We start from the raw sequence: 26,322 nt of genomic DNA on the forward strand, positions 1-26,322 counted from the left end.
AAGAGGGTAATACTTCTCAAGCCAAGCCAGCCTGGAGGCCGATGCAAGGCTGGAACAAAGGTAAGCAGGCCAAGAAACCTGCCACTGCTACCAAGACAGCATGAGATGTTGGCCCCCGATCCGGGACCGGATCTGGTGGGGGGCAGACTTTCTCTCTTCGCTCAGGCTTGGGCAAGAGATGTTCTGGATCCTTGGGCGCTAGAAATAGTCTCCCAAGGTTATCTTCTGGAATTCAAGGGGCTTCCCCCAAGGGGGAGGTTCCACAGGTCTCAATTGTCTTCAGACCACATAAAAAGACAGGCATTCTTACATTGTGTAGAAGACCTGTTAAAAATGGGAGTGATTCATCCTGTTCCATTAGGAGAACAAGGGATGGGATTCTACTCCAATCTGTTCATAGTTCCCAAAAAAGAGGGAACATTCAGACCAATCTTAGATCTCAAGATCCTAAACAAGTTTCTCAAGGTTCCATCGTTCAAAATGGAAACCATTCGGACAATTCTTCCTTCCATCCAGGAAGGTCAATTCATGACCACGGTGGATTTAAAGGATGCGTATCTACATATTCCTATCCACAAGGAACATCATCGGTTCCTAAGGTTCGCCTTTCTGGACAAGCATTACCAGTTTGTGGCACTTCCATTCGGATTAGCCACTGCTCCAAGAATTTTCACAAAGGTACTAGGGTCCCTTCTAGCGGTGCTACGACCAAGGGGCATTGCAGTAGTACCTTACTTGGACCACATACTGATTCAAGCGTCGTCCCTACCACAAGCAAAGGCTCATACGGACATTGTCCTGGCCTTTCTCAGATCTCACGGGTGGAAAGTGAACGTAGAAAAAAGTTCTCTATCTCCGTCAACAAGAGTTCCCTTCTTGGGAACAATAATAGACTCCTTAGAAATGAGGATTTTTCTGACAGAGGCCAGAAAATCAAAACTTCTAAGCTCTTGTCAAGTACTTCATTCTGTTCCTCTTCCTTCCATAGCGCAGTGCATGGAAGTAATAGGTTTGATGGTCGCGGCAATGGACATAGTTCCTTTTGCGCGAATTCATCTGAGACCATTACAACTGTGCATGCTCAGTCAGTGGAATGGGGATTATACAGACTTGTCTCCGACGATACAAGTAGATCAGAGGACCAGAGATTCACTCCGTTGGTGGCTGACCCTGGACAACCTGTCACAGGGGATGAGCTTCCGCAGACCAGAGTGGGTCATTGTCACGACCGACGCCAGTCTGGTGGGCTGGGGCGCGGTCTGGGAACTCCTGAAAGCTCAGGGTCTTTGGTCTCGGGAAGAATCTCTTCTCCCGATAAATATTCTGGAACTGAGAGCGATATTCAATGCTCTCAAGGCTTGGCCTCAGCTAGCAAAGGCCAAATTCATACGGTTTCAATCAGACAACATGACGACTGTTGCGTATATCAACCATCAAGGGGGAACAAGGAGTTCCCTGGCGATGGAAGAAGTGACCAAAATCATTCAATGGGCGGAGACTCACTCCTGCCACTTGTCTGCAATCCACATCCCAGGAGTGGAAAATTGGGAAGCGGATTTTCTGAGTCGTCAGACATTTCATCCGGGGGAGTGGGAACTCCATCCGGAAATCTTTGCCCAAATTACTCAATTGTGGGGCATTCCAGACATGGATCTGATGGCCTCTCGTCAGAACTTCAAGGTTCCTTGCTACGGGTCCAGATCCAGGGATCCCAAGGCAACTCTAGTAGATGCACTAGTAGCACCTTGGACCTTCAACCTAGCTTATGTATTCCCACCGTTTCCTCTCATCCCCAGGCTGGTAGCCAGGATCAATCAGGAGAGGGCATCGTGGCCACGCAGGACTTGGTATGCAGACCTGGTGAATATGTCATCGGCTCCACCATGGAAGCTACCTTTGAGACAGGACCTTCTTGTTCAAGGTCCGTTCGAACATCCGAATCTGGCCTCACTCCAACTGACTGCTTGGAGATTGAACGCTTGATTTTATCAAAGCGAGGGTTCTCAGATTCTGTCATTGATACTCTTGTTCAGGCCAGAAAGCCTGTAACTAGAAAAATCTACCATAAAATATGGAAAAAATATATCTGTTGGTGTGAATCTAAAGGATTCCCATGGAACAAGATAAAAATTCCTAAGATTCTATCCTTTCTTCAAGAAGGTTTGGAGAAAGGATTATCTGCAAGTTCTTTGAAGGGACAGATTTCTGCTTTATCTGTTTTACTTCACAAAAAGCTGGCGGCTGTGCCAGATGTTCAAGCTTTTGTTCAGGCTCTGGTTAGAATCAAGCCTGTTTACAAACCTTTGACTCCTCCTTGGAGTCTCAATTTAGTTCTTTCAGTTCTTCAGGGGGTTCCGTTTGAACCCTTACATTCCGTAGATATTAAGTTACTATCTTGGAAAGTTTTGTTTTTGGTTGCAATTTCTTCTGCTAGAAGAGTTTCAGAGTTATCTGCTCTGCAGTGTTCTCCTCCTTATCTGGTGTTCCATGCAGATAAGGTGGTTTTGCGTACTAATTTCTTCCGAAAGTTGTTTCTAACAAAAACATTAACCAGGAGATAGTTGTGCCTTCTTTGTGTCCGAATCCAGTTTCAAAGAAGGAACGTTTGTTGCACAATTTGGATGTAGTTTGTGCTCTAAAATTCTATTTAGATGCTACAAAGGATTTCAGACAAACATCTTCCTTGTTTGTTGTTTATTCTGGTAAAAGGAGAGGTCAAAAAGCAACTTCTACCTCTCTCTTTTTGGCTTAAAAGCATCATCAGATTGGCTTACGAGACTGCCGGATGGCAGCCTCCTGAAAGAATCACAGCTCATTCCACTAGGGCCGTGGCTTCCACATGGGCCTTCAAGAACGAGGCTTCTGTTGATCAGATATGTAAGGCAGCGACTTGGTCTTCACTGCACACTTTTACTAAATTTTACAAATTTGATACTTTTGCTTCTTCTGAGGCTATTTTTGGGAGAAAGGTTTTGCAAGCCGTGGTGCCTTCCATCTAGGTGACCTGATTTGCTCCCTCCCATCATCCGTGTCCTAAAGCTTTGGTATTGGTTCCCACAAGTAAGGATGACGCCGTGGACCGGACACACCTATGTTGGAGAAAACAGAATTTATGTTTACCTGATAAATTACTTTCTCCAACGGTGTGTCCGGTCCACGGCCCGCCCTGGTTTTTTTTAATCAGGTCTGATAATTTATTTTCTTTAACTACAGTCACCACGGTATCATATGATTTCTCCTATGCAAATATTCCTCCTTTACGTCGGTCGAATGACTGGGGAAGGCGGAGCCTAGGAGGGATCATGTGACCAGCTTTGCTGGGCTCTTTGCCATTTCCTGTTGGGGAAGAGAATATCCCACAAGTAAGGATGACGCCGTGGACCGGACACACCGTCGGAGAAAGTAATTTATCAGGTAAACATAAATTCTGTTTTCAAACAGGCTGTTGTCAAATTCCTTAAAAATACAAATTAAATATCAATATTTATTCTTAATACAATTAGGGTTAAGAAAATCTGAACAATATATAAATTAAAAATTAAAAACACTGAAGAACCATATAAATAGAACGTATATATAGAATGTGGTGTATAAGGAGGAATTTATAAAAATTAACCTAACTCTAAGGATGAGCTCGATCAAGCAAATTACAATAGATAGGTATAGTCTTGATAAGTAAATCCCTATACAATAATAATAAAGGGTAGCTGAGTATCACTGTATATATAGTATTCCCTCAATCAGAATAATGGGGCTAGTTATCAGTGTTAGGATCTTTACACTGATAGGATTTAGATTGATATATAGACTATAGTATATACTCTGTCACCAGTATAATTTATATTATATGAACTCTGTCCAAGTGTAGTCATAAATAAAAAGCACAATAAATACAATATATATAGAGTGAAATTAAAACACAAAAACAACCATCTATCTGGACGTCCAGTACATAACAAAACACAATAAAAATGAGTAAAAAAGATTAGTACAAAGGCTCAGACTGCAAAAATCGTGATACTAAGCTTTGCACAATATCTAATATTCAGATTGACCGGTGCTATATAAATATTGCAATGAGAATTGTCCAATTCTCTCTTATAAATTTCTCTGTAGTTGTGGTTGCGATTGAAACAGTTACACTCTCATATGTGGTTGATCTTGCTCTTAGCGAGTATTGGATCACACTAACCATATGAGAGGGGTACCTTTAAGCTTGGCGGACGATTTTCAGTGCAGAAGTGTAGCTAACAGGAGCCGTCTGTTCCTGTCTTTAGTAAGGGCGATGTTGGGCTATTTCCTTTGTCTTGAGGATCCTCTTTGGGCGATGACAGGCTGAAAGATTTTTTCATCAATTTACTCTGCCGCTGTATTCCAGTCTAACAGAAGAGCCTTCTAATACATATATAGGATGTCTTATTGTTTCAAATTCAAGTAATTTCAATTAATTTGTCAATCATGTGATAACTCTGTTCTCTAACATTTTTCTAATGCACCTCAAAACGTGTTTTTATCGATTTCTTCACCTTGGACTGTTAAAAGTTATTAGCTATTGCTTAGTGCACATATTTAAAACATTGTTTTATTTAATAAAAACTAAAAAAATATAGTTAGCATATGATTGCAATGTTTGGAGTCTTAAAATGTTTTAAAATGTATCAAAATGGGTTGAAATGATTAATTGCGGAAATATCCTGAATGATGATAGTTAAGTGAGCCCGATTTCAAATACCGGTATACCTGGCAGGCATTGTTAATAATGAATTCATTTTTATGTATTTTGACTGTACACAATTTGTTATTTTTCAACAGGATTTGTGCGTTTTTTAGAAGGATATTACATTGTCCTCATCACCAAGAGAAGAAAAATGGCTGATATTGGTGGGCATGCAATCTATAAAGTGGAAGATACAACCATGATCTATATTCCTAATGACTCAGTACGAGTTACCCATCCAGATGAAGCCAGGTACTGCGTTCCATCAAGATTTAAAGAAAAAATAATGCACTTACATATGTGGCTAAAAGTATTGGTACCCTTGCATTTTAAGAGAGAAACACAAAAAAACCATACTAAAGTTTGCCAAAATGCATGTTGACAAGCCACATTCTTTTTGGGAGAATGTCAGCAAAACAAAAGTAGAGCTTTTTGGTAAATCACAACTCCATGTTTACAGAAGAAAAAAAAAGAAGCTTTCAATGAAAAGAATACCATCCCTACCATGAAACATGAAGGAGGCTCAGTGATGTTTTGCTGTTATTTTGCTGGCACTTGAGTTCCTAGAATCTGGGCATGGCACAAGGAAATCAGCAGATTATCAAGACATTCTGGAGCAAAACGTACTGCCCAGTTTTAGAAAACTATGTCTCAGTTGCAGGTCATGGGTTCTTCAGCAGGATAATGACCCAAAACATACTTCTATGAGCGCAGAGCTGAATCCCGTGGAACATCTGTGGAAAGAGCTGGGAAAGCCCCCCCATCAAACCTGAGATAACTGGTGCAGCTTACTCAAGAAGTGTGTGCCAAAATCCTAGTCAAGAGTGTAGAAATCTTATTCAGAGCTACAAAAAGAGCTTAATTGCAGTTGTTGTCTCCAAAGGCCGTGCTACAAATTATTAGGTTAAGAGTACCAATATTTTTGTCCATGCCATTCTCATATGTTCTTCTGTTTAAAGTACTATGTAAAATCATAAATCAAAAGTGAAGTTTCTGTTCTGTTATATTTGAAATAAAGAATGGTGGATACCACACACTTTTTTTACTTAGTTCAGAGAAAATTGTGCCTTTTCCTCAAAAAGTAGAAGCGTACCTTTACTTTTGGCCACATCTGTGTTTTTATATTCAGTTATATCATTAGAGCTGTGTGTTAAACTTTGGAATTTTCCAACCCAAAGCCATAGGGCCCCAAATCTGTCATCTATTTGCTTATATTAGTTTGCAATAAACAGATTTCTGTTAAATGATGCTGAGAGTCTACAAATCATCATATGTAGGATATACTTACCTGTCCACCAGGTGGAGGCAGAACTACAGATCACGTAAGCCTCTCATAACATAATCCTCCTCTTCCTGGACCCTCGGGCTCTACTGAGCTGTTCTGACTGCTATATCTCGCTCCGTCTAAGTACAGATGTATATCTGCAGTTGAGGTTACAGTCTTCATAGGCAATTCTCCACTGTGTCACATATATGCAGTGACTTGTCTAGTTCCCTTAAACATAGAAAGTGAATAATTGTAGCCTAGTGTATGGAGGTGGTTGCGTTGATAGAGGCCCACTTCTCCAGATTTGATCTGTGGCCTCTGTCAACTGTCTCCTTTGTGTAAATGGAATTGACAGGACTTGTCTTAGATTTCTGCAATAGGTGTCAAGACAGTCCCTGAATTGGTGGAAGCAGCAACATTCAATTGTTCAGGGGGGGTTCATTCTCAGCAGATGCTGGCATTCTGTGCTGGGTGTAAGTTTAGAGGTCTCTGAGAGTACAAGGAGTTTGGTCTCTACAGGTGGCAATATTGCCTATTAACATTCTGGAAGTCTGAGTGATCTTCAGAGCTCTATAATGATGGCCCAATCTCAAACAGGAATCTTTCTTTCAATTCTAATCATATAATGTTACACCAGTTACATCCAGGCGGCATCTTCTATCTTCATCCCGGGGCGGTGCGGAGCGGGTCCATCCTGAAGACATCCGGCACGGAGCATCCTCTTCATACTGTCGCCGCCGTATACTGAATCTTCAATGCACGGTACGCGATTCAAAATAGCGTCCCTTGCATTCCTATTGGCTGATTTGATTTTGGAAATTCAAATCAGCCAATAGGATGAGAGCTACGGAAATTCTATTGGCTAATTTGAATAGACAATATAATTTCAGTAGCTCTCATTCTATTGGCTGATTTGAACAGCCAATAGGATTTCAGTAGCTCTCATCCTATTGGCTGATTTAGATTTCCAAAATCAAATCAGCCAATAGGAATGCAAGGGACTCCATTTTGAATTATGTACCTTGCATTGAAGATTCAGTGTACTGGGTCGACCGTATGAAGAGGATGCTCCGCACCGGATTTCTTCAGGATGGACCCGCTCCGCACCACCGGGATGAAGATAGAAGATGCCGCCTGGATGAAGATGGAGATCCTTCAAGCGGGACTTCAGCAACTGTAAGTGGATCATCAGGGGTTAGTGTTAGGATTTTTCAAGGTTTTTTGGGTGTTTTTTTTTTTTTTTTAGTTTAGGGCTTGGGCTTTTCGTAAACAAGCTAAATGGCTTTTTCAGGGCAATGCGAAAGAGCTAAATTCCATTTTCAGGGCAATGCTAATACAAATGCCCTTTTCAGGGCAATGGGTAGCTTCAGTTTTTGTTAGAGTTAGGTTTTTTATTTTGGGGGGTTGGTTGGGTGGTGGGTTTTACTGTTGCTGTTTACTTTGTATTTTTTTTACAGCACCCTGGATAGCGCTTGCAGCAAGCTCAACCCAGGTGCTGAACCAAAAATGGTCCGGCTCCTAAGCTTACATTCTTGCTTTTCAAATAAAGATAGCAGGAGAACAAAGAAAAATTGATAATAGGAGCAAATTAGAAAGTTGCTTAAAATTGCATGCTCTATCTGAATATGAAAGAAAACATTTGGGTTTAGTGTCCCTTTAAGTACTTAGTCCTGCCCTATTCTGAGGTTCTTTAGGACTGCTTGGGTATTAGATCCCACATGTGATGGTTTGTGTTTTCTGTACATCAAATGAAAGAAAACATAATTTATGCTTACCTGGCTTATTATCTTCAGTTGGTAGCAGGTCCTGTTGTTTACTTAATTTCCCCCCTCTTTGGTCCTTTCCCATTTTCTAGCATTACTTGTCTGCTTTAAAATAAATTGGAGTGTTTTGCCTCCTCTTGGTGGACAGGAAATATATCCCCATATGTGATGAATTGTGGATTCTACCCATCGTAAAATAAATACATTTAGCAGGTAAGCATAAATGACAGATCTCAAACGTGGTTAGAGTCTATAAAGTTTTAAAAACGTATAACAACTTAAAAATCCTAAATATTTTTAAGGGAAAATCTTAAAAACTATATCTGCTGCAACTGACATTTAATAGCCTCTAATACAAAATTATTAATTGCAAGCTTTTAAATAATTTGATGTGCAGATCTTTAGAAATGCAGTGAATTATTTGTGATGCATATATAAAACTATGACTTTAATGTCTCTTTAAGCATTTATTTAATCTGTTTTTTTTTATGTCACTAAAATTAGGTATTTAAGGATATTTCAAAATGTGGACTTGTCAAGCAATTTTTACTTCAGGTAAGCATATCCTATTTTAATCTTGTAATACACTACAATTGGAATAATGAGTAAATATGCAGTACATTTTTGGTGTGTTCTTTGTTTTCCAGCCATAAACAATCTTACTTTATTTCCGTTATATCGTTTTCTGTCTTCCCTCTTAACCTTTTAACGCCGTTATGCCGTTCTATTCCGTCATAATTACACTGGGCTTTAGTGCCGTTAGGACAAAATAGAACGTCATAACCGCTGGCTGTCCTAAAGCCAACGGTGCTTCCATGATGTGATCACGGTCTGGAGGGCGTGCCTAGCGCCACAGGGACGCCCCCCTGACCCGATCCCATCATTGAAATCTCGTGATCACGTGCACGATCGCAGGATTTCAATTTGTTTACATTAGAACGTTGTTCCGATGTAGATAAATTAACCCTGTCATCAAAAGGGTTAAGTAGGATTTTAAAATGTATAAATATTGTCCATAACATTTATTTTAACAACTAGCATTCCCTCCTAGTTTCTTCTTGTATATATATTTTTATATGCAAATGGTTTTAATTTTGTGGTTTCAAGGGGAAAAAAATATTTGCTGCCTTTTCATATACATTCAAATTATCCTGCCTAGTATACCTTGTTAGAGACCCAAACTACTCAGACCCCCAACAAACACAGACTCAATAATAAAAGAAACATAGGATCACAAAGCAAGTGGGAAGTAATCCCAAATTTCCATTTGTATGTTTCTTCTGTTACACTATTTAGCACATAATCAAAATTAAAGGGACACAATACATGAACAACCTATTAGCCAATGAGCATTTGTGGAAACTACATATTGACCAATATTAGCATCAGTAGGAGATGAGGCTGCTGTATTAGTTTAAACAGATTTTATTTTATTTTTTATGGTAAAGCAAAAAAAAGTGTCCCCATAAATCACAGTAACAATATAGATTAATAATAATAAACAAATTCAAATGTAACAACATTTCACAGTACTCCCCAAGTTTACAGTTTGTTGCTGTGTCCGTTCAACATTGTTGGTAGTTATTGAAACGTAATATGCTTCTTTCCATCTTGGCTAAGTGTTATTTTCTCTTGTTAGGTGTATCCAGTCCACGGATCATCCATTACTTGTGGGATATTCTCCTTCCCAACAGGAAGTTGCAAGAGGATCACCCACAGCAGAGCTGCTATATAGCTCCTCCCCTAACTGCCATATCCAGTCATTCTCTTGCAAGCTCTCAACATAGCTGGAGGTAGTAAGAGGAAAGTGGTAAAATATAGTTAGTTTTTTCTTCAATCAAAAGTTTATTGTTTTTAAATGGTACCGGAGTTGTGCTATTTTATCTCAGGCAGCATTTAGAAGAAGAATCTGCCTGCGTTTTTCTATGATCTTAGCAGAAGTAACTAAGATCCACTGCTATTCTCACATATGTCTGAGGACTGAGGTAACTTCAGAGGGAGAATGGCGTGCAGGGTATCCTGCAATAAGGTATGTGCAGTTAAGTTTTTCTAGGGATGGAATTTGCTAGAAAATGCTGCTGATACCGGATTAATGTAAGTTAAAGCCTAAATACAGTGATTTAATAGCGACTAGTATCAGGCTTGCTATCAGAGGTATATACTCTGATTAATGTGCAATATAAAACGTTTGCTGGCATGTTTAATCGTTTTTATATATGCTTTGGTGATAAAACTTATTGGGGCCTAGTTTTTTCCACATGGCTGGCTTTATTTTTGCCTAGAAACAGTTTCCTGAGGCTTTCCACTGTTATAGTATAAAAGTTACAGTTGGTGCAGTTAAAATTACAAACTGTGACATTCAGCTTCCCTCAGCAGTCCCCTGCATGCTATAGGACATCTCTGAAGGGCTCAAAAGGCTTCAAAAGTAGGAGCTGTGGCAGTTGTTATGACTGTTTAAAAAACATATTTTTCGTTTTGTTAATCTGTTTTTTGTATTAAGGGGTTAATCGTCCATTTGCAAGTGGGTGCAATGCTCTGCTAATTTGTTACATACACTGTAAAAATTTCGTTAGTTTAACTGCCTTTTTTCACTGTTATTTCAAATTTTGGCAAAATTTGTTTCTCTTAAAGGCACAGTAACGTTTTTTTATATTGCTTGTTAACTTGATTTAAAGTGTTTTCCAAGCTTGCTAGTCTCATTGCTAGTCTGTATAAACATGTCTGACATAGAGGAAACTCCTTGTTCATTATGTTTAAAAGCCATGGTGGAACCCCATAGGAGAATGTGTACTAAATGTATTGATTTCACTTTAAACAATAAAGATCAGCTGTTATCTTTAAAAGAATTATCACCAGAGGATTCTGACGAGGGGGAAGTTATGCCGACTAACTCTCCCCAAGTGTCGGACCCTTTGACTCCCGCTCAAGGGACTCACGCTAAAATGGCGCCAAGTACATCAAAGACGCCCATAGCGATTACTTTGCAGGACATGGCGACAATCATGGATAATACCCTGTCAGCGGTATTAGCCAGACTGCCTGAATTCAGAGGAAAGCGCGATAGCTCTGGGGTTAGACGTAATAGAGAGCGCACAGATGTTTTAAGGCCCATGTCTGATACTGCGTCACAATATGCAGAAGCTGAGGAAGAGCTTCAGTCTGTGGGTGACGTCTCTGACTCGGGGAAACCTGATTCAGATATGTCTACTTTTAAATTTAAGCTTGAGAACCTCCGGGTGTTGCTTGGAGAGGTTTTAGCTGCTCTGAATGACTGTGACACAATTGCAGTGCCAGAGAAATTGTGTAGACTGGATAAATACTACGCGGTGCCGGTGTGTACTGACGTTTTTTCCAATACCTAAAAGGTTTACAGAAATTATTACTAAGGAGTGGGACAGACCCGGTGTGCCGTTTCCCCCCCCCCCCCCCCCTCCTATTTTTTAGAATTTTTTTTCCAATAGATGCCACCACACAGGACTTATGGCAGACGGTCCCTAAGGTGGAGGGAGCAGTTTCTACTTTAGCAAAGCGTACCACTATCCCTGTCGAGGACAGTTGTGCTTTTTCAGATCCAATGGATAAAAAAATTAGAAGGTTACCTTAAGAAAATGTTTATTCAACAAGGTTTTATCCTGCAGCCCCTTGCATGCATTGCTCCTGTCACTGCTGCTGCGGCGTTCTGGTTTGAGTCTCTGGAAGAGGCCTTTCAGACAGCTACTCCATTGACTGAAATACTTGACAAGCTTAGAACACTTAAGCTAGCTAATTCTTTTGTTTCTGATGCCATTGTTCATTTGACTAAACTAACGGCTAAGAATTCTGGATTCGCCATCCAGGCGCGTAGGGCGCTATGGCTTAAATCTTGGTCAGCTGACGTGACTTCAAAGTCTAAATTACTTAATATTCCCTTCAAGGGGCAGACCCTATTCGGGCCAGGTTTGAGGGAAATTATTGCTGACATTACTGGAGGTAAGGGTCATACCCTTCCTCAGGACAGGGCCAAATAAAGGGCCAAACAGTCTAATTTTCGTGTTTTCGAAACTTCAAGGCAGGTGCAGCATCAACTTCCTCTGCTACAAAACAAGAGGGAACTTTTGCGCAATCCAAGCCGGCCTGGAAATCTAACCAGGCCTGGAGCAAAGGCAAGCAGGCCAGAAAGCCTGCTGCTGCCTCTAAGACAGCATGAAGGAACGGCCCCCTATCCGGCAACGGATCTAGTAGGGGACAGACTTTCTCTCTTCGCCCAGGCGTGGGCAAGAGATGTTCAGGATCCCTGGGCGTTGGAGATCATATCTCAGGGATATCTTCTGGACTTCAAAGCTTCCCCCCCACAAGGGAGATTTCACCTTTCGAGATTATCTGTAAACGAGATAAAGAAAGAGGCATACTTACGCTGTGTGCAAGACCTCCTAATAATGGGAGTGATCCATCCAGTTCCACAGATGGAACAAGGACAGGGATTTTATTCAAATCTGTTTGTGGTTCCCAAAAAAGAGGGAACTTTCAGACCAATTTTGGATTTAAAGATCTTAAACAAATTCCTCAGAGTTCCATCGTTCAAAATGGAAACTATTCGGACAATCCTACCTATGATCCAGGAGGGTCAGTACATGACCACAGTGGATTTGAAGGATGCTTACCTTCACATACTGATTCACAAAGATCATCATCGGTTCCTAAGGTTTGCCTTTCTAGACAGGCATTACCAGTTTGTGGCTCTTCCCTTCGGGTTAGCTACAGCCCCAAGAATTTTTACAAAGGTTCTGGGGTCTCTTCTGGCGGTCCTAAGACCACGGGGCATAGCAGTGGCCCCTTATCTAGACGTCATCCTGATACAGGCGTCAAACTTCCCAATTGCCAAATCTCATACGGACATAGTGTTGGCATTTCTGAAGTCGCATGGGTGGAAAGTTAACGAGGGAAAGAGTTCTCTATCACCCCTCACAAGGGTTTCCTTCCTAGGAACTCTGATTCTGTAGAAATGAAAATTTACCTGACGGAGTCCAGGTTATCAAAGCTTCTAAATTCCTGCCGTGTTCTTCACTACATTCCGCGCCCTTCGGTGGCTCAGTGCATGGAAGTGATCGGCTTAATGGTAGCGGCGATGGACATAGTGCCATTTGCGCGCCTACATCTCAGACCGCTGCAATTATGCATGCTCAGTCAGTGGAATGGGGATTACACAGATTTGTCCCCTCTGCTAAATCTGGATCAAGAGACCAGAGATTCTCTTCTCTGGTGGCTATCTCGGGTCCATCTGTCCAAAGGTATGACCTTTCGCAGGCCAGATTGGACAATTGTAACAACAGATGCCAGCCTTCTAGGTTGGGGTGCAGTCTGGAATTCCCTGAAGGCTCAGGGATCGTGGACTCAGGAGGAGAAACTCCTCCCAATAAATATTCTGGAGTTAAGAGCAATATTCAATGCTCTTCTAGCTTGGCCTCAGTTAGCAACCCTGAGGTTCATCAGATTTCAGTCGGACAACATCACGACTGTGGCTTACATCAACCATCAAGAGGGGACCAGGAGCTCCCTAGCGATGTTAGAAGTCTCCAAGATAATTCGCTGGGCAGAGACTCACTCTTGCCATCTATCAGCGATCCATATCCCAGGTGTAGAGAACTGGGAGGCGGATTTTCTAAGTCGTCAGACTTTTCATCCGGGGGAGTGGGAACTCCATCCGGAGGTGTTTGCTCAATTGGTTCATCGTTGGGGCACACCAGAATCGGATCTCATGGCGTCTCGCCAGAACGCCAAGCTTCCTTGTTATGGATCCAGGTCCAGGGACCCAGAAGCGACGCTGATAGATGCTCTAGCAGCACCGTGGTTCTTCAACCTTGCTTATGTGTTTCCACCGTTTCCTCTGCTCCCTCGTCTGATTGCCAAAATCAAACAGGAGAGAGCATCGGTGATCTTGATCGCGCCTGCGTGGCCACGCAGGACCTGGTATGCAGACCTGGTGGACATGTCATCCTTTCCACCTTGGCCTCTGTCTCTGAGACAAGACCTTCTACTACAAGGTCCTTTCAATCATCCAAATCTAATTTCTCTGAGACTGACTGCCTGGAGATTGAACGCTTGATTTTATCAAGGCGTGGCTTCTCCGAGTCAGTCATTGATACCTTAATACAGGCACGAAAGCCTGTAACCAGGAAAATCTACCATAAGATATGGCGCAAATATTTTCATTGGTGTGAATCCAAGAATTACTCATGGAGTAAGGTTAGGATTCCTAGGATATTGTCCTTTCTCCAAGAGGGTTTGGATAAAGGATTATCAGCTAGTTCTTTAAAGGGACAGATTTCTGCTCTGTCTATCCTTTTGCACAAGCGTCTGGCAGAGGTTCCAGACGTCCAGGCATTTTGTCAGGCTTTGGTTAGAATTAAGCCTGTGTTTAAACCTGTTGCTCCTCCATGGAGCTTAAACTTGGTTCTTAAGGTTCTTCAAGGAGTTCCGTTTGAACCCCTTCATTCCATTGATATCAAACTTTTATCTTGGAAAGTTATGTTTTTGATGGCTATTTCCTCGGCTCGTAGAGTCTCTGAGTTATCAGCTTTACAATGTGATTCTCCTTATCTGATTTTCCATACAGATAAAGTAGTTCTGCGTACAAAACCTGGGTTTTTACCTAAGGTAGTTTCCAACAAGAATATCAATCAAGAGATTGTTGTTCCATCATTGTGTCCTAATCCTTCTCAAAGAAGGAACGTCTTTTACATAATTTGGACGTAGTCAGTGCTTTAAAGTTTTACTTACAAGCGACTAAAGATTTTCGTCAAACATCTTCACTGTTTGTTGTTTACTCTGGACAGAGGAGAGGTCAAAAGGCTTCGGCAACCTCTCTTTCTTTTTGGCTTCGGAGCGTAATACGCTTAGCCTATGAGACTGCTGGACAGCAGCCCCTGAAAGGATTACAGCTCATTCTACTAGAGCTGTGGCTTCCACCTGGGTCTTTAAAAATGAGGCTTCTGTTGAACAGATTTGCAAAGCGGCGACTTGGTCTTCGCTTCATACCTTTTCAAAATTTTACAAATTTGATACTTTTGCTTCTTCGGAGGCTATTTTTGGGAGAAAGGTTCTACAGGCAGTGGTCCCTTCCGTTGTAGTACCTGCCTTGTCCCTCCCTTCATCCGTGTACTTTAGCTTTGGTATTGGTATCCCACAAGTAATGGATGATCCGTGGACTGGATACACCTAACAAGAGAAAACATAATTTATGCTTACCTGATAAATTTATTTCTCTTGTGGTGTATCCAGTCCACGGCCCGCCCTGTCCTTTTAAGGCAGGTCTAAATTTTAAACTACAGTCACCACTGCACCCTATGGTTTCTCCTTTCTCGGCTAGTTTCGGTCGAATGACTGGATATGGCAGTTAGGGGAGGAGCTATATAGCAGCTCTGTTGTGGGTGATCCTCTTGCAACTTCCTGTTGGGAAGGAGAATATCCCACAAGTAATGGATGATCCGTGGACTGGATACACCACAAGAGAAATAAATTTATCAGGTAAGCATAAATTATGTTTTTTTTAAAGAGCATCCAATATCTTGTGTGGCCAAAATTTATGTTTCTGGTCAAAAGCAGTTGCCAGTTTTGGTTTACCTGTATCAAAACTTAAACTTTCTTGTTAGTACATGGTCACAAACTCATCTTCCAGAATTAGATATTTCAAATTATCTCTAAATAAATGTCCAGTTATATTTAATGTGTTTTATGTTTCACTTATCACAGATCAGGGTTTATTGTGCAACTGGTACAAAGCATGGCCCAGTACCATTTGGTTTCAAAGAGGTTCACAATAAGTGATAACCCTGGTAAAGGTTGAGAGAATTTTTTTCCTGTTACCTGTAAATAGATGACTAGCAAAATAAAAATTCATAATGTGCTGTATTCATTGTCTACTCCAACAGATTATAACTGATGTTGTTTTCTCATCATTTATCTCAGCGTAAAAAAGTTGGAACGTTTAAAGTCTTACAAGGCAATACTCACCTGCACTAAACAGACCTCCCCAGAAAACCTCAATTTTGGATAAAAAAAATTTGCAATATACTTTCATTATCAAAAATACTATTTGTTAAAGTTATCTATTTTTGTTTGTTTGTTTGTGTCATAGGCACATTTGCTGTTAGTAGCCTGTGCACTAGCATTTTCTCTGTGAGGGAGTAGTATGACACACATAAAGTGTTCACGGATGCAGTACACACCACCACCAGCTCTATGAAAAGATCTGGTGTTTGAAAGCTGGTGCACAAGGCACTCATAGCATATATGCATATGCCGCTGAAAAAAACTTACCTGCAGCAAAGCAGCAGGTCCAGATGAATTACCTTCAGATTTCTATAAAATAATAGCTAACAGAGTAATAGACCCCCTATATAATATATACATAAACATATATAATGAGGGAGGGCCAATAACACAAATATTTAAATCCGCAAATACAGTGGTCATACTAAAAGAAGGAAAAGATCCAACATTGCGACAATCATATAGGCCACTGTCCCTGATTAATACAGATTACAAAATTTTAATGAAAATAATAACTAATAGACTTAATAAAATTATACCTAATATTATAGGAAGAGAACAAGTGGGATTTGTCAACGGGAGATCTTCTACAACACATGTGAGAACTATGCTACAAATAATAGAAAAATACAGGTTGAATAAGGAGATGGGGACGGACGGGGTTCTTCTGGTGGCCTTCCTACTGTCCTTGGACGCAGAGAAGGCCTTCGACAGAGTCGAGTGGTCCCATATCCTAACTACACTAAGGAAATTTAATTTCAATGGTTCATTTTTAAAATTCATTACAAAATTATATTCTAAAGTAGATACACAAATAATCATAAATGGTGAAATATCTAAATTTATTTCATTACATCGAGGCACCCGACAAGGTTGCCCTTTATCACCAATATTATTTGATCTATCATTAGAACCATTAATATATCTGCTGAAACAAATACCATTCGGTATTAAAATAGAAGAATTAGAAATAAAAGCAGCTTTATATGCGGACGATTTGATGTTGTTGGTGGCAAATCCTCAAAAATATATAAAACATATAATTACAAATATAGAACAATTTGGAGAAATATCTGGATATAGAATAAATATCACGAAATCCAAAATGTATTGGCTATACAAAGGAAAGGATAATATTAAATACCCATTTGAAGTAAAAGAGGAATATACAACTTATTTGGGTATAAAAATAAATAATGATCCAATTAAAACATACAAATTAAACTATCATCCCTTGATAAGGCAAATTAAAAGAGATTTGGAGTAAATCATATCTAAATTTAACTGGAAGAATTCAATTAGTAAAAATGGTAATTTTACCGAAATTATTATACCCTATGCAGATGCTACCATTCCTCTTGAAAAAGATAGACTTACAAAATATCTGGAAAGATAAAAAAACCTATGATAAGCTTAAAGAAACTACAAGTCTCCCAAGAACAAGGAGGCCTAGGATTACCGAATATTCAATATTATAATTGGGCAGTACTAACAAGGTATATAATAGAGTGGATAACGGGTAATGGACAGACAGTCTGGAACGATCTAGAACAGAAAATGATAAGTCCAATGGCTCTAACCTACTTACCATTTGCAACATCTAAAGAATTAACTATAAACTGAAAAAATTATATTTTAATAAAGGATACTCTATGGACATGGAAAAAAAAACAACAATCAGTTAAAATCAGTTAATCAGTTAAACTTTATTTGCCAATACAAGGTAATCTGATATTTGATCCAGGGACTCATTTCCCTTTCAAGGAATCCCAGTAATTAGATATATAAAAGAAGCAATGAATATGGCGAAAAGGAAAATAAAAACAATAACAGAACTAGCTAATCAGTTCAAAACTTTTAATGGTCAGATCTTGTCATACCTACAAATTAAACATTTCATTCAAACCGAAGAATTAAACATAGAAAAACATAACTCAGAAAACATAATGCTAAACATTATTGAGAGAAGTAGGAAAACAAAATACAAATTAACAATTTTATATAAGCAATTGATAAGAAAGGAATACAAAATGTGCCTAAAGGAAATAGCAGCAAAGTAGGACAAAGAAATAGATATACATATAATGGAAGATAGGGTTCTCAATTGTATTAAAACTGTTAAATACTCGCCTTTGGATATGGGAATAAGAGAATCTAATATAAGACTTCTTCATTTAGATTATATAACTCCTACAAGGAGAGCAAAATGGGACAATAGTACTGACCCAAGATGTATAAAATGTAATAAAATAACACCTGATGTAATACATTATATTTGGTCATGCCCAAAAATACGACAATTTTGGTGCCACGTTTCTATATTTTTATCTAAGATTATCACGTTAAATTTAAAGTTAGAGTTAAGTAACATTATGATCTTTAACCTACCAAGAGAAATCAAAAAGAAAGAAAAAAGATTTGTGACAATGACTATTTTGCTGGCAAGAACGCTTATATTTAAATTATGGTTAGAAAAAAGAAAAAAAAAAACACGATTAGAACATTGAAGGGAAATATACTGCACCAGATAAACATAGAAAAAGTAGATGCTCTAGCTGATAATAATAATAGAACTAAAGTTTTTTTTGAAAAATGGTCCCTTTATATAAAAACCCAATCTGAAGCTATTCAAAACGAAATCTTAAATTCATTTAAAAACACAGAATATTTTCTAGAAGCGCAAATAAGGGGGGATTGGAGTGACACTGCCTAAACTATTTTGATAATTTATTTTAAATTAAGACTAGAAAGAAGAATGTTTTAATAATAGTCCCTAAAAAAAAGTCTTATTTTTTGTTTGTTTGTGTCATAGGCACATTTGCTGTGAGTAGCCTGTGCACTTCAGACTCGCCAGAAACACAATTTATGAAGCAGTGGTCTAAAGACCGCTGCTCCATAACCCTGTCTGCCTGCTTTGAGCATGCGGGCAGGAATCGCCGGAAATCAACCTGATTGAATACGATCGGGTTGATTGACACCTCCCTGCTGGTGGCCGCGAGTCAGCAGGGGGCGGCGTTGCACCAGCAGCTCTTGTGAGCTGCTGGTGCAATGTTAAATGCGGAGAGCGTATTGCTCTCCGCATTTAGCGAGGTCTTGCGGACCTGATCCGCAGTGTCGGATCAGGTCCGCAAGACCTGTGATAAATTGGGGCCAAAGACCGCTGCTCCATAACCTGTCCGCCTGCTCTGAGCAGGCGGACAGACATCGCCGGAATTCAACCAAATCGAGTACGATCGGGTTGATTGACACACCTCTGCTGGCGGCCCATTGGCCGCGAGTCTGCAGGGGGCGGCGTTGCACCAGCAGCTCTTGTGAGCTGCTGGTGCAATGCTGAATACGGAGAGCGTATTGCTCTCCGTATTCAGCGAGGTCTGGCGGACCTGATCCGCACTGTCGGATCAGGTCCACCAGACTTTCTTAAATAGAGGCCTTAGTGTTCACTGATGCAGTACACACCACCACCAGCTCTATGAAAAGGTCTGGTGTTTGAAAGCTGGTGCACAAGGTACTCATAGCATATATGCATATGCCACTGAAAAACAGTAAGAACTTTTACTGCAAGAATTGTTGTTGATGGGAAGTATATTGCAATAATTATTTTGGATGTTCTGGAGATGAGAACTACTTTGCTATAGTAGATGTTCTGAGTTTTTTGGCCAATGAACAAAAACTGATTGGACAATATATGAAAAAGCTTTTACAAAGCTTTTTCGAGGTATAGCGCGTGTTTCTCCACTGAGGTGAGATGATATGAAATGACCCTCCAGCCCTGAGAGATCCCTTTTGTGATTCTAAAAATGCAGATGTTTCTATACTTCTCCAAGGGGCTTTCCCTGCATTTCTGTATGTGAATGAGAGGCAAGCCCAGTACAATACATCACTGCATGACATGACAGTTCTATTGCATTTACATTTTGTGATTTGTATTTTATATTACTTTACACTTCAGATTAACTTGTATTACATTTAAACTTTGCAGTTTCTATTTTGTAGTTTATTCTGTATAAAGATTTTTTTAGGATTGCGATTTTTGCAAATTCTGATTATGCTTTGATAGTTTGTGTGTCATTTTAAAGGGATGTTAAACAATCTGTATCATTGTTGTAATAAAAAAGCACTAAGCAGTGGCTTATACTTAATAGAAATCATTGCAGTATGTATTATTCATACTTTTAAACAGATTTTACCTTTTTATTTATTTTCTACGCTACATTTGTGCAGTGTCCATTACTTTCTGTCACAGCCTGACAAGGGGGCTGGGGCCTCTGCAGGAAGGTTTATTTAGCTTGATGTCATAAAACGTCTAGAATAACATGAGCTGGTTTACTTTAAAGGGAATAGTTTATATAACAGGGAGTCAAATTTGCCCATGCTCAGACCAGTCAGAATCTAACGCAAGTTGTCAAGATGTTTACTCGGTTATCACACTAATGCCAGTGGCTACAGTGATAATTTCTAAGTGCTCATTTTACAAGAAAACAAGTAAGTGGTATGTTGCTGTTTTATTTACACAATCTGTTTCTTTTTTAGTTTACTTTAACATTTTATTTTTACCAAAGGAGCACTGTTTAATATCCATTTAACAAATTAGGGTAATACTTTGCCCATAGGCAGAACTTCTTTTAATTTTCTGCAATGAGATTTTTTTTGTGAAAAATGTTCTGCAGTGTCTCTGAGGAGTCGGTGTTGCTGTGTTTGCTGCCCTTACTCAGTGTGCACGAGGACAGGTTCATGTTGTAAAGCCTCACTGATGTCTGCTGTACAATCCCACAGTGTCAGTTTGCCTGGGAACCTGCTCTACTGTACTGCTGGGGTCTATATGCTTATTTTGGAGGGGCTGCTGTTCCATGCTTATACTGCTGATGTATACTATTTGCTTTTTAAAGGACACATATATATATATATATATATATATATATACACCCACCCATACACACACACACCCATACACATGCATACTGTACATGCACACACACCCATACACACATACATACATACACACATACATATATACATACACACATACATGTATACATACACACATGTATACTCACACAGATACACGCGCACACACACACACACACACAATGATACACACACATATACATACACACACACATACATATACATACACACATACATACACATGCATACTGTACATGCACACACACCCATACACACATACATACATACATACATACATACATATATACATACACACATGTATACTCACACAGATACACGCACACACACACACACACATACATACATACATACACACACACACACACACAAAGATACACACATATATACATACACACACACATTTATCAAAGAACAAAAAATAAATCTGGCTCCTAAGTATTTTGGTTGGCTCCTAGACTTAGAATACATTTGTTAAGCCCATACTTATCTTTTCTGCAATGTGTTGTTACCCTGTACCACACTGGAGTTAAGGAAGGGGGAGGAAATTGACACATATATACACACACACACACACACACACATACATACACACAGATACATACACACATGCATATACACACACACCTTTTTAAGAACAAAAAAAAATAAATCTGGCTCCTAAGTATATTGGCTTCTAGACTTAAAATACATTTGTTAAGCCCTGACTTACCTTTACTGCAATATGCTTTTACCCTGTACCGCACTGGTGATTAGGAAGGGGGAGGAAATTCAAGACAGAGGAACGTAGTAAATATTTACATTGGGATAGAATGGAACAGTGACACCTGCAGGCAGAAATTAAAACTTCAGGGGAAAAAAATATTTTAACTGCCACAGCCGTTTCTTTACATTAAGATTGCACAGTGTTCTGTCTTGGGGAACTTTGTATATCTATGTTTATATTGTTTAAATTACATTGCACTTTTGTATTTCTTCAATTTAAAAAAAAAAATCTGAAAAACGGACAGCTTGAGTTTCCCAGAGAACTTCATTACTTTTTATGGGATCAATAATCAAAGATTCTCTAGTTTGGAGAGAAAATAAAGTGCAGGCTTCACAGGGGCTGAATTCTATAAGAAACGGGATGCAACCTGGAAGTCCCAGAGAGATGCCTTCCAAAGAAAGTAATGATGATCTCTGGGAAATAAAATTTCACAGGGAAAAGAACACCTGGGGCTGATATAAATCCTCAATTTGCAGCAAATATAAATTAAACTGAAATGTTTTCACTAAAATTTAACTTGTTTTGCCACTAGTTTAGTATATATTTATTTTCTAACAATTAAATGAGTGTATTGTGAATTTTGAGCAAACTTCACCTACATACAGCAGGCAAGATAATTCAGTGAGCTTGTATAAAATGCTTACAGCATTTCACAAGAATTGTGAGAGAGCTCCATATATACCATGAGAACTCCCCTGTTCAGCCTAGGGAACTCCCCTTTCCATCCCACTTCAAGAAGCTATGTTTTATTTTATTATAGAGAAAATACAAAGTTCTATGTAACTTGTAAAAGTTGGACAGAAAAACAGAATGTATGACCCTAAGTAGCACACAAACTTTCAAAACAAAATCATAATTTGTAAAATCACTGCTATATCAAAAATGTATTAAAATATAAAATACACAGTGCAAAGCTTTAATGTAATAATGCTGAAATTACTCAATCTGAAGTGTAAAGTAATCTAAAATACAAAGCACAAAGTGCTATATTACACTGGGCTTGTATTTCCTTCACATGTAGAAATGCAGAGAACACCCCTTATAGAAGATTAGCAATTTAGCAGCATTAGCAATTGGCTGTCTAGAATTTTGTGAGATCTCGCAGGAGGGTTCCATCCTTTTTCTTTTCACATTTAATTGGTTCAGCACTAAAGCAGGAGTATCTTTTATATTCAGACCCTTAGAGTTTCAGGAAAGAAGAGGCAAAGTGATCATGTAATGTTGTTTTATCACCACAGTAATCTAAATGAGTTTCCTACATGTTGAATAATGGCAGAACATTTCAGGAATCACACACTCACTGATTGTTTGCTTATTTTAATCAACACTTCCAACAAGACACTGGCTAATGTTATTGGGCATATGCTATTTATTGTACTTGCTAAGGGTTGTTGTCTTTTGAGAGCCTTTTCATATCTGTTATATGATTAATATATCAGGGCTCCAAACCATCCTGCACTTTGGAAAATAAGCATGATTAAGAGCCCTGTACTTCTGTCCCTTCTGCCCCTGAACTTTCACAGGGTGTATACGTTTTGGATTATTGAAGTGAGTCATTTTGTAGGTTTCTTAGGATAACATAGGTATTGCAGAGGTTCACTTAGTGCTTCCTTATCCCTTCTTATTTGCTTAAATGTTCTCTGCCTTTTTGTTCTAGCTATAGCTATGACCTGAGTCATTCTCTCCAGTATAATCTAACCATTCTACGAGTACCTACTGAGACATTTAAAACCGACACAACAACTCAACCACGTCAAGAAGGTTTTGATATTTTTGAAGATGAAGGCTTAAGTAATCATGCAAATGGTAAGAATATTTTATTTAATCTTTGTTTTTCTTGCTTACAAATTTTGAAAGCCTTCTTATTATAGAATTATATTTTAGGTAATATGTATTAATGTCCTATTTTCTAAGTGAAACGTCCTTTCATATGTCTTACCAGGATATATTACTTGATGCATTTTTATGTACACATTCCACTGACGTATATCAATCACTTAAATCAATTGTGGTTCTCCTACTCCATTTATTACTAAAACATCCAATTATAGTTACTTACATTTTTAATTATGCATTTTCCAGAAGTGTTAGGCCCTGATTCTGATACTTTTCAGAAGTCGATTATGTTATGTGATTGAATTGTTTTAAAAGGCTGGAAGTAATTCTCACTCTGCATAAACATCTTTCAGAAATACTTTTGGAACTGAGGAGACCAGCTTTCCAGGAATCTTGCATCTCTATGATTTGTACTATATTTAAATCACCTAGAACTCCTTTTGCTAAACAATATTTATGCTTAATAGTTTGTTACATTAAAATAACAGCAAAAAGGAAAAAAAAGAATGTTGTTTTACAGCTCACTTCAACATTTAATCAATCCACCCCCTTAGTTTTCATTGGGATGAATCCCCTTCTCAATTCCTTTTTTTTTCCAATTTAAGATAAATGCATTGACAGTAAGCCAATTATGTGGTGTTCCTCTACTTTTTTTTTTTTTATCTTGAGCTTAAAGGGAATGTAAATTTTAATGAATAAGTACCCGGTTTTTAAAAATACTATTAAAAACAGGGGTAGTTTCACTAATTAAACTTTACATTGAAGCGTTTTTAAAAAATACCTTTTCTCTTGCAAGGTGTATCCAGTCCACGGATTCATCCTTTACTTGTGGGATATTCTCATTCCCTACAGGAAGTGGCAAAGAGAGCACACAGCAGAGCTGTCCATATAGCTCCCCCTCTAGCTCCACCCCCCAGTCATTCTCTTTGCCGGCTCTAAGCACTTGGGTCTCTCTCGGGAGGGTAAAGTGAATGTGGTGTTAGAATTGTAGTTTTATTATCTTCAATCAAAAGTTTGTTATTTTAAATGGTACCGGTTTGTACTATTTACTCTCTAGCAGAAAAGTGATGAAGATTTCTGCTGAGAGGAAAATTATTTTAGCATGTTGTAACTAAAATCCACATAGGACTGAGGAGTACCAGAAAACTTCAGTTGGGGGGAACAGTTTGCAGGGTGATCTGAAATAAGGTATGTTCAGTCATTTATTTCTAGACAAGACTGAGATAATGCTAGAAGAGACTGACAATATCCCCATGAGGGGAGGGTAAGCTATGTTCACAGACTTAGTAAGGAATTGAATGCTTACATAATAGGGCTAATATACTGGTTGACACTCATTAAGGTCAATCGATTGTTTAGCTAGGAAAAATCATTTTGCAAGACACTTTGAAAGCCCTTTTGGGTTTTTTCTGGGGTTATTACCCACATGGCTGTTTTTTATTCACTTAGGAGTGATTTAGTAGGCCTCACAGCTCCGGAGTAGAGTGGGAGGGGCCTAATTTCGTGCCTCAGATGCGCACTTAGAATTCCAGACAAGTTCATGCTGCTTCACATGGAGGGTCCTGCTGCTGTTTGAGGGCCTTAAAGAAGCTATATTCCCCCAAATCTGATCCCTAAGGGCAGGTGAACGCCAAACTTCCTCTCTACGGGTCCAGGTCCCGGGACCCCAAGGCGGTATTGATAGATGCTCTAGCAGCGCCTTGGTCCTTCAATCTGGCTTATGTTTTTCCACCGTTTCCTCTCCTCCCGTGTCTGGTCGCCAGAATCAAGCAGGAGTAGGCTTTGGTGATTCTGATAGCACCTGCGTGGCCACGCAGGACTTGGTATGCAGACCTAGTGGACATGTCATCTGTCCCACCATGGACACTGCCAAAGAGGCAGGATCTCCTAATACAGGGTCCGTTCAAGCATACAAATTTAGTTTCTCTACGTCTGACTGCTTGGAGATTGAACGCTTAATTCTATCAAAACGTGGGTTCTCTGAGTCAGTTATAGATACTCTGATTCAGGCTAGAAAGCCTGTCACCAGGAAAATCTACCATAAGATATGGTGGTAATATCTTTGTTGGTGTGAATCCAAGGGTTACTCATGGAGTAAGATTAGGATTCCCAGGATATTGTCCTTTCTCCAAGAAGGATTGGAGAAAGGATTGTCAGCTAGTTCCTTAAAAGGACAAATATCTGCTTTGTCTATCCTGTTACACAAGCGTCTGGCAGAAGTATCAGACGTTCAAGCGTTTGCTAAGGCTTTAGTCAGAATCAAGCCTGTCTATAAACCCGTGGCTCCGCCATGGAGTTTGAATCTAGTTCTTTCAGTTCTTCAAGGGCTTCCGTTTGAACCTTTACATTCCATAGACATTAAGTTGTTATCTTGGAAAGTTTTGTTTTTGGTAGCTATCTCTTCTGCTCGAAGAGTTTCAGAATTATCTGCCTTACAGTGTGATTCACCTTACCTGGTGTTCCATGCAGATAAGGTAGTTTTGTGTACCAAGCCTGGTTTTCTTCCTAAAGTTGTTTCTAACAAGAATATTAACCAGGAAATAGTTGTTCCTTCTCTGTGTCCTAATCCATCTTCGAAGAAGGAATGTCTTTTACACAATCTTGATGTAGTTCGTGCTTTAAAGTTCTATTTACAAGCAACTAAGGATTTCAGACAAACATCTTCCTTGTTTGTTATCTATTCTGGTAAGAGGAGAGGTCAGAAAGCGAATGCTACCTCTTTCCTTTTGGCTGAAAAGCATCATCCGTTTGGCCTATGAGACTGCTGGCCAGCAGCCTCCTGAAAGAATTACTGCTCATTCTACCAGAGCAGTGGCTTCCACATGGGCTTTCAAAAATGAGGCTTCTGTTGAACAGATTTGTAAAGCAGCGACTTGGTCTTCAGTGCATACTTTTGCCAAATTTTACAAATTCTATACTTTTGCTTCTTCGGAGGCTATTTTTGGGAGAAAGGTTTTTCAAGCAGTGGTGCCTTCCGTTTAAGGTACCTGTCTTGTTCCCTCCCTTCATCCGTTCTTTGGTA

The 26,322-nt window shown here is 39.3% G+C and overlaps 1 protein-coding gene across 1 annotated transcript in view; it reads left to right on the forward strand.

Moving 5' to 3' along the window:
* FIG4 (FIG4 phosphoinositide 5-phosphatase) overlaps positions 1-26,322 on the forward strand; it is a 1,077,570-nt gene that overhangs the window by 336,059 nt on the left and 715,189 nt on the right. Inside the window, exons 5-7 of the mRNA XM_053710848.1 lie at positions 4,813-4,969; positions 8,252-8,302; positions 23,122-23,270. Of these exons, the coding sequence (XP_053566823.1) occupies positions 4,813-4,969; positions 8,252-8,302; positions 23,122-23,270 (357 nt within the window). The remainder of the gene's footprint in view (positions 1-4,812; positions 4,970-8,251; positions 8,303-23,121; positions 23,271-26,322) is intronic.

Source organism: Bombina bombina, chromosome 4, assembly GCF_027579735.1.
Source record: "Bombina bombina isolate aBomBom1 chromosome 4, aBomBom1.pri, whole genome shotgun sequence".
In the NCBI taxonomy this organism is placed as follows: Eukaryota; Metazoa; Chordata; class Amphibia; order Anura; family Bombinatoridae; genus Bombina; species Bombina bombina.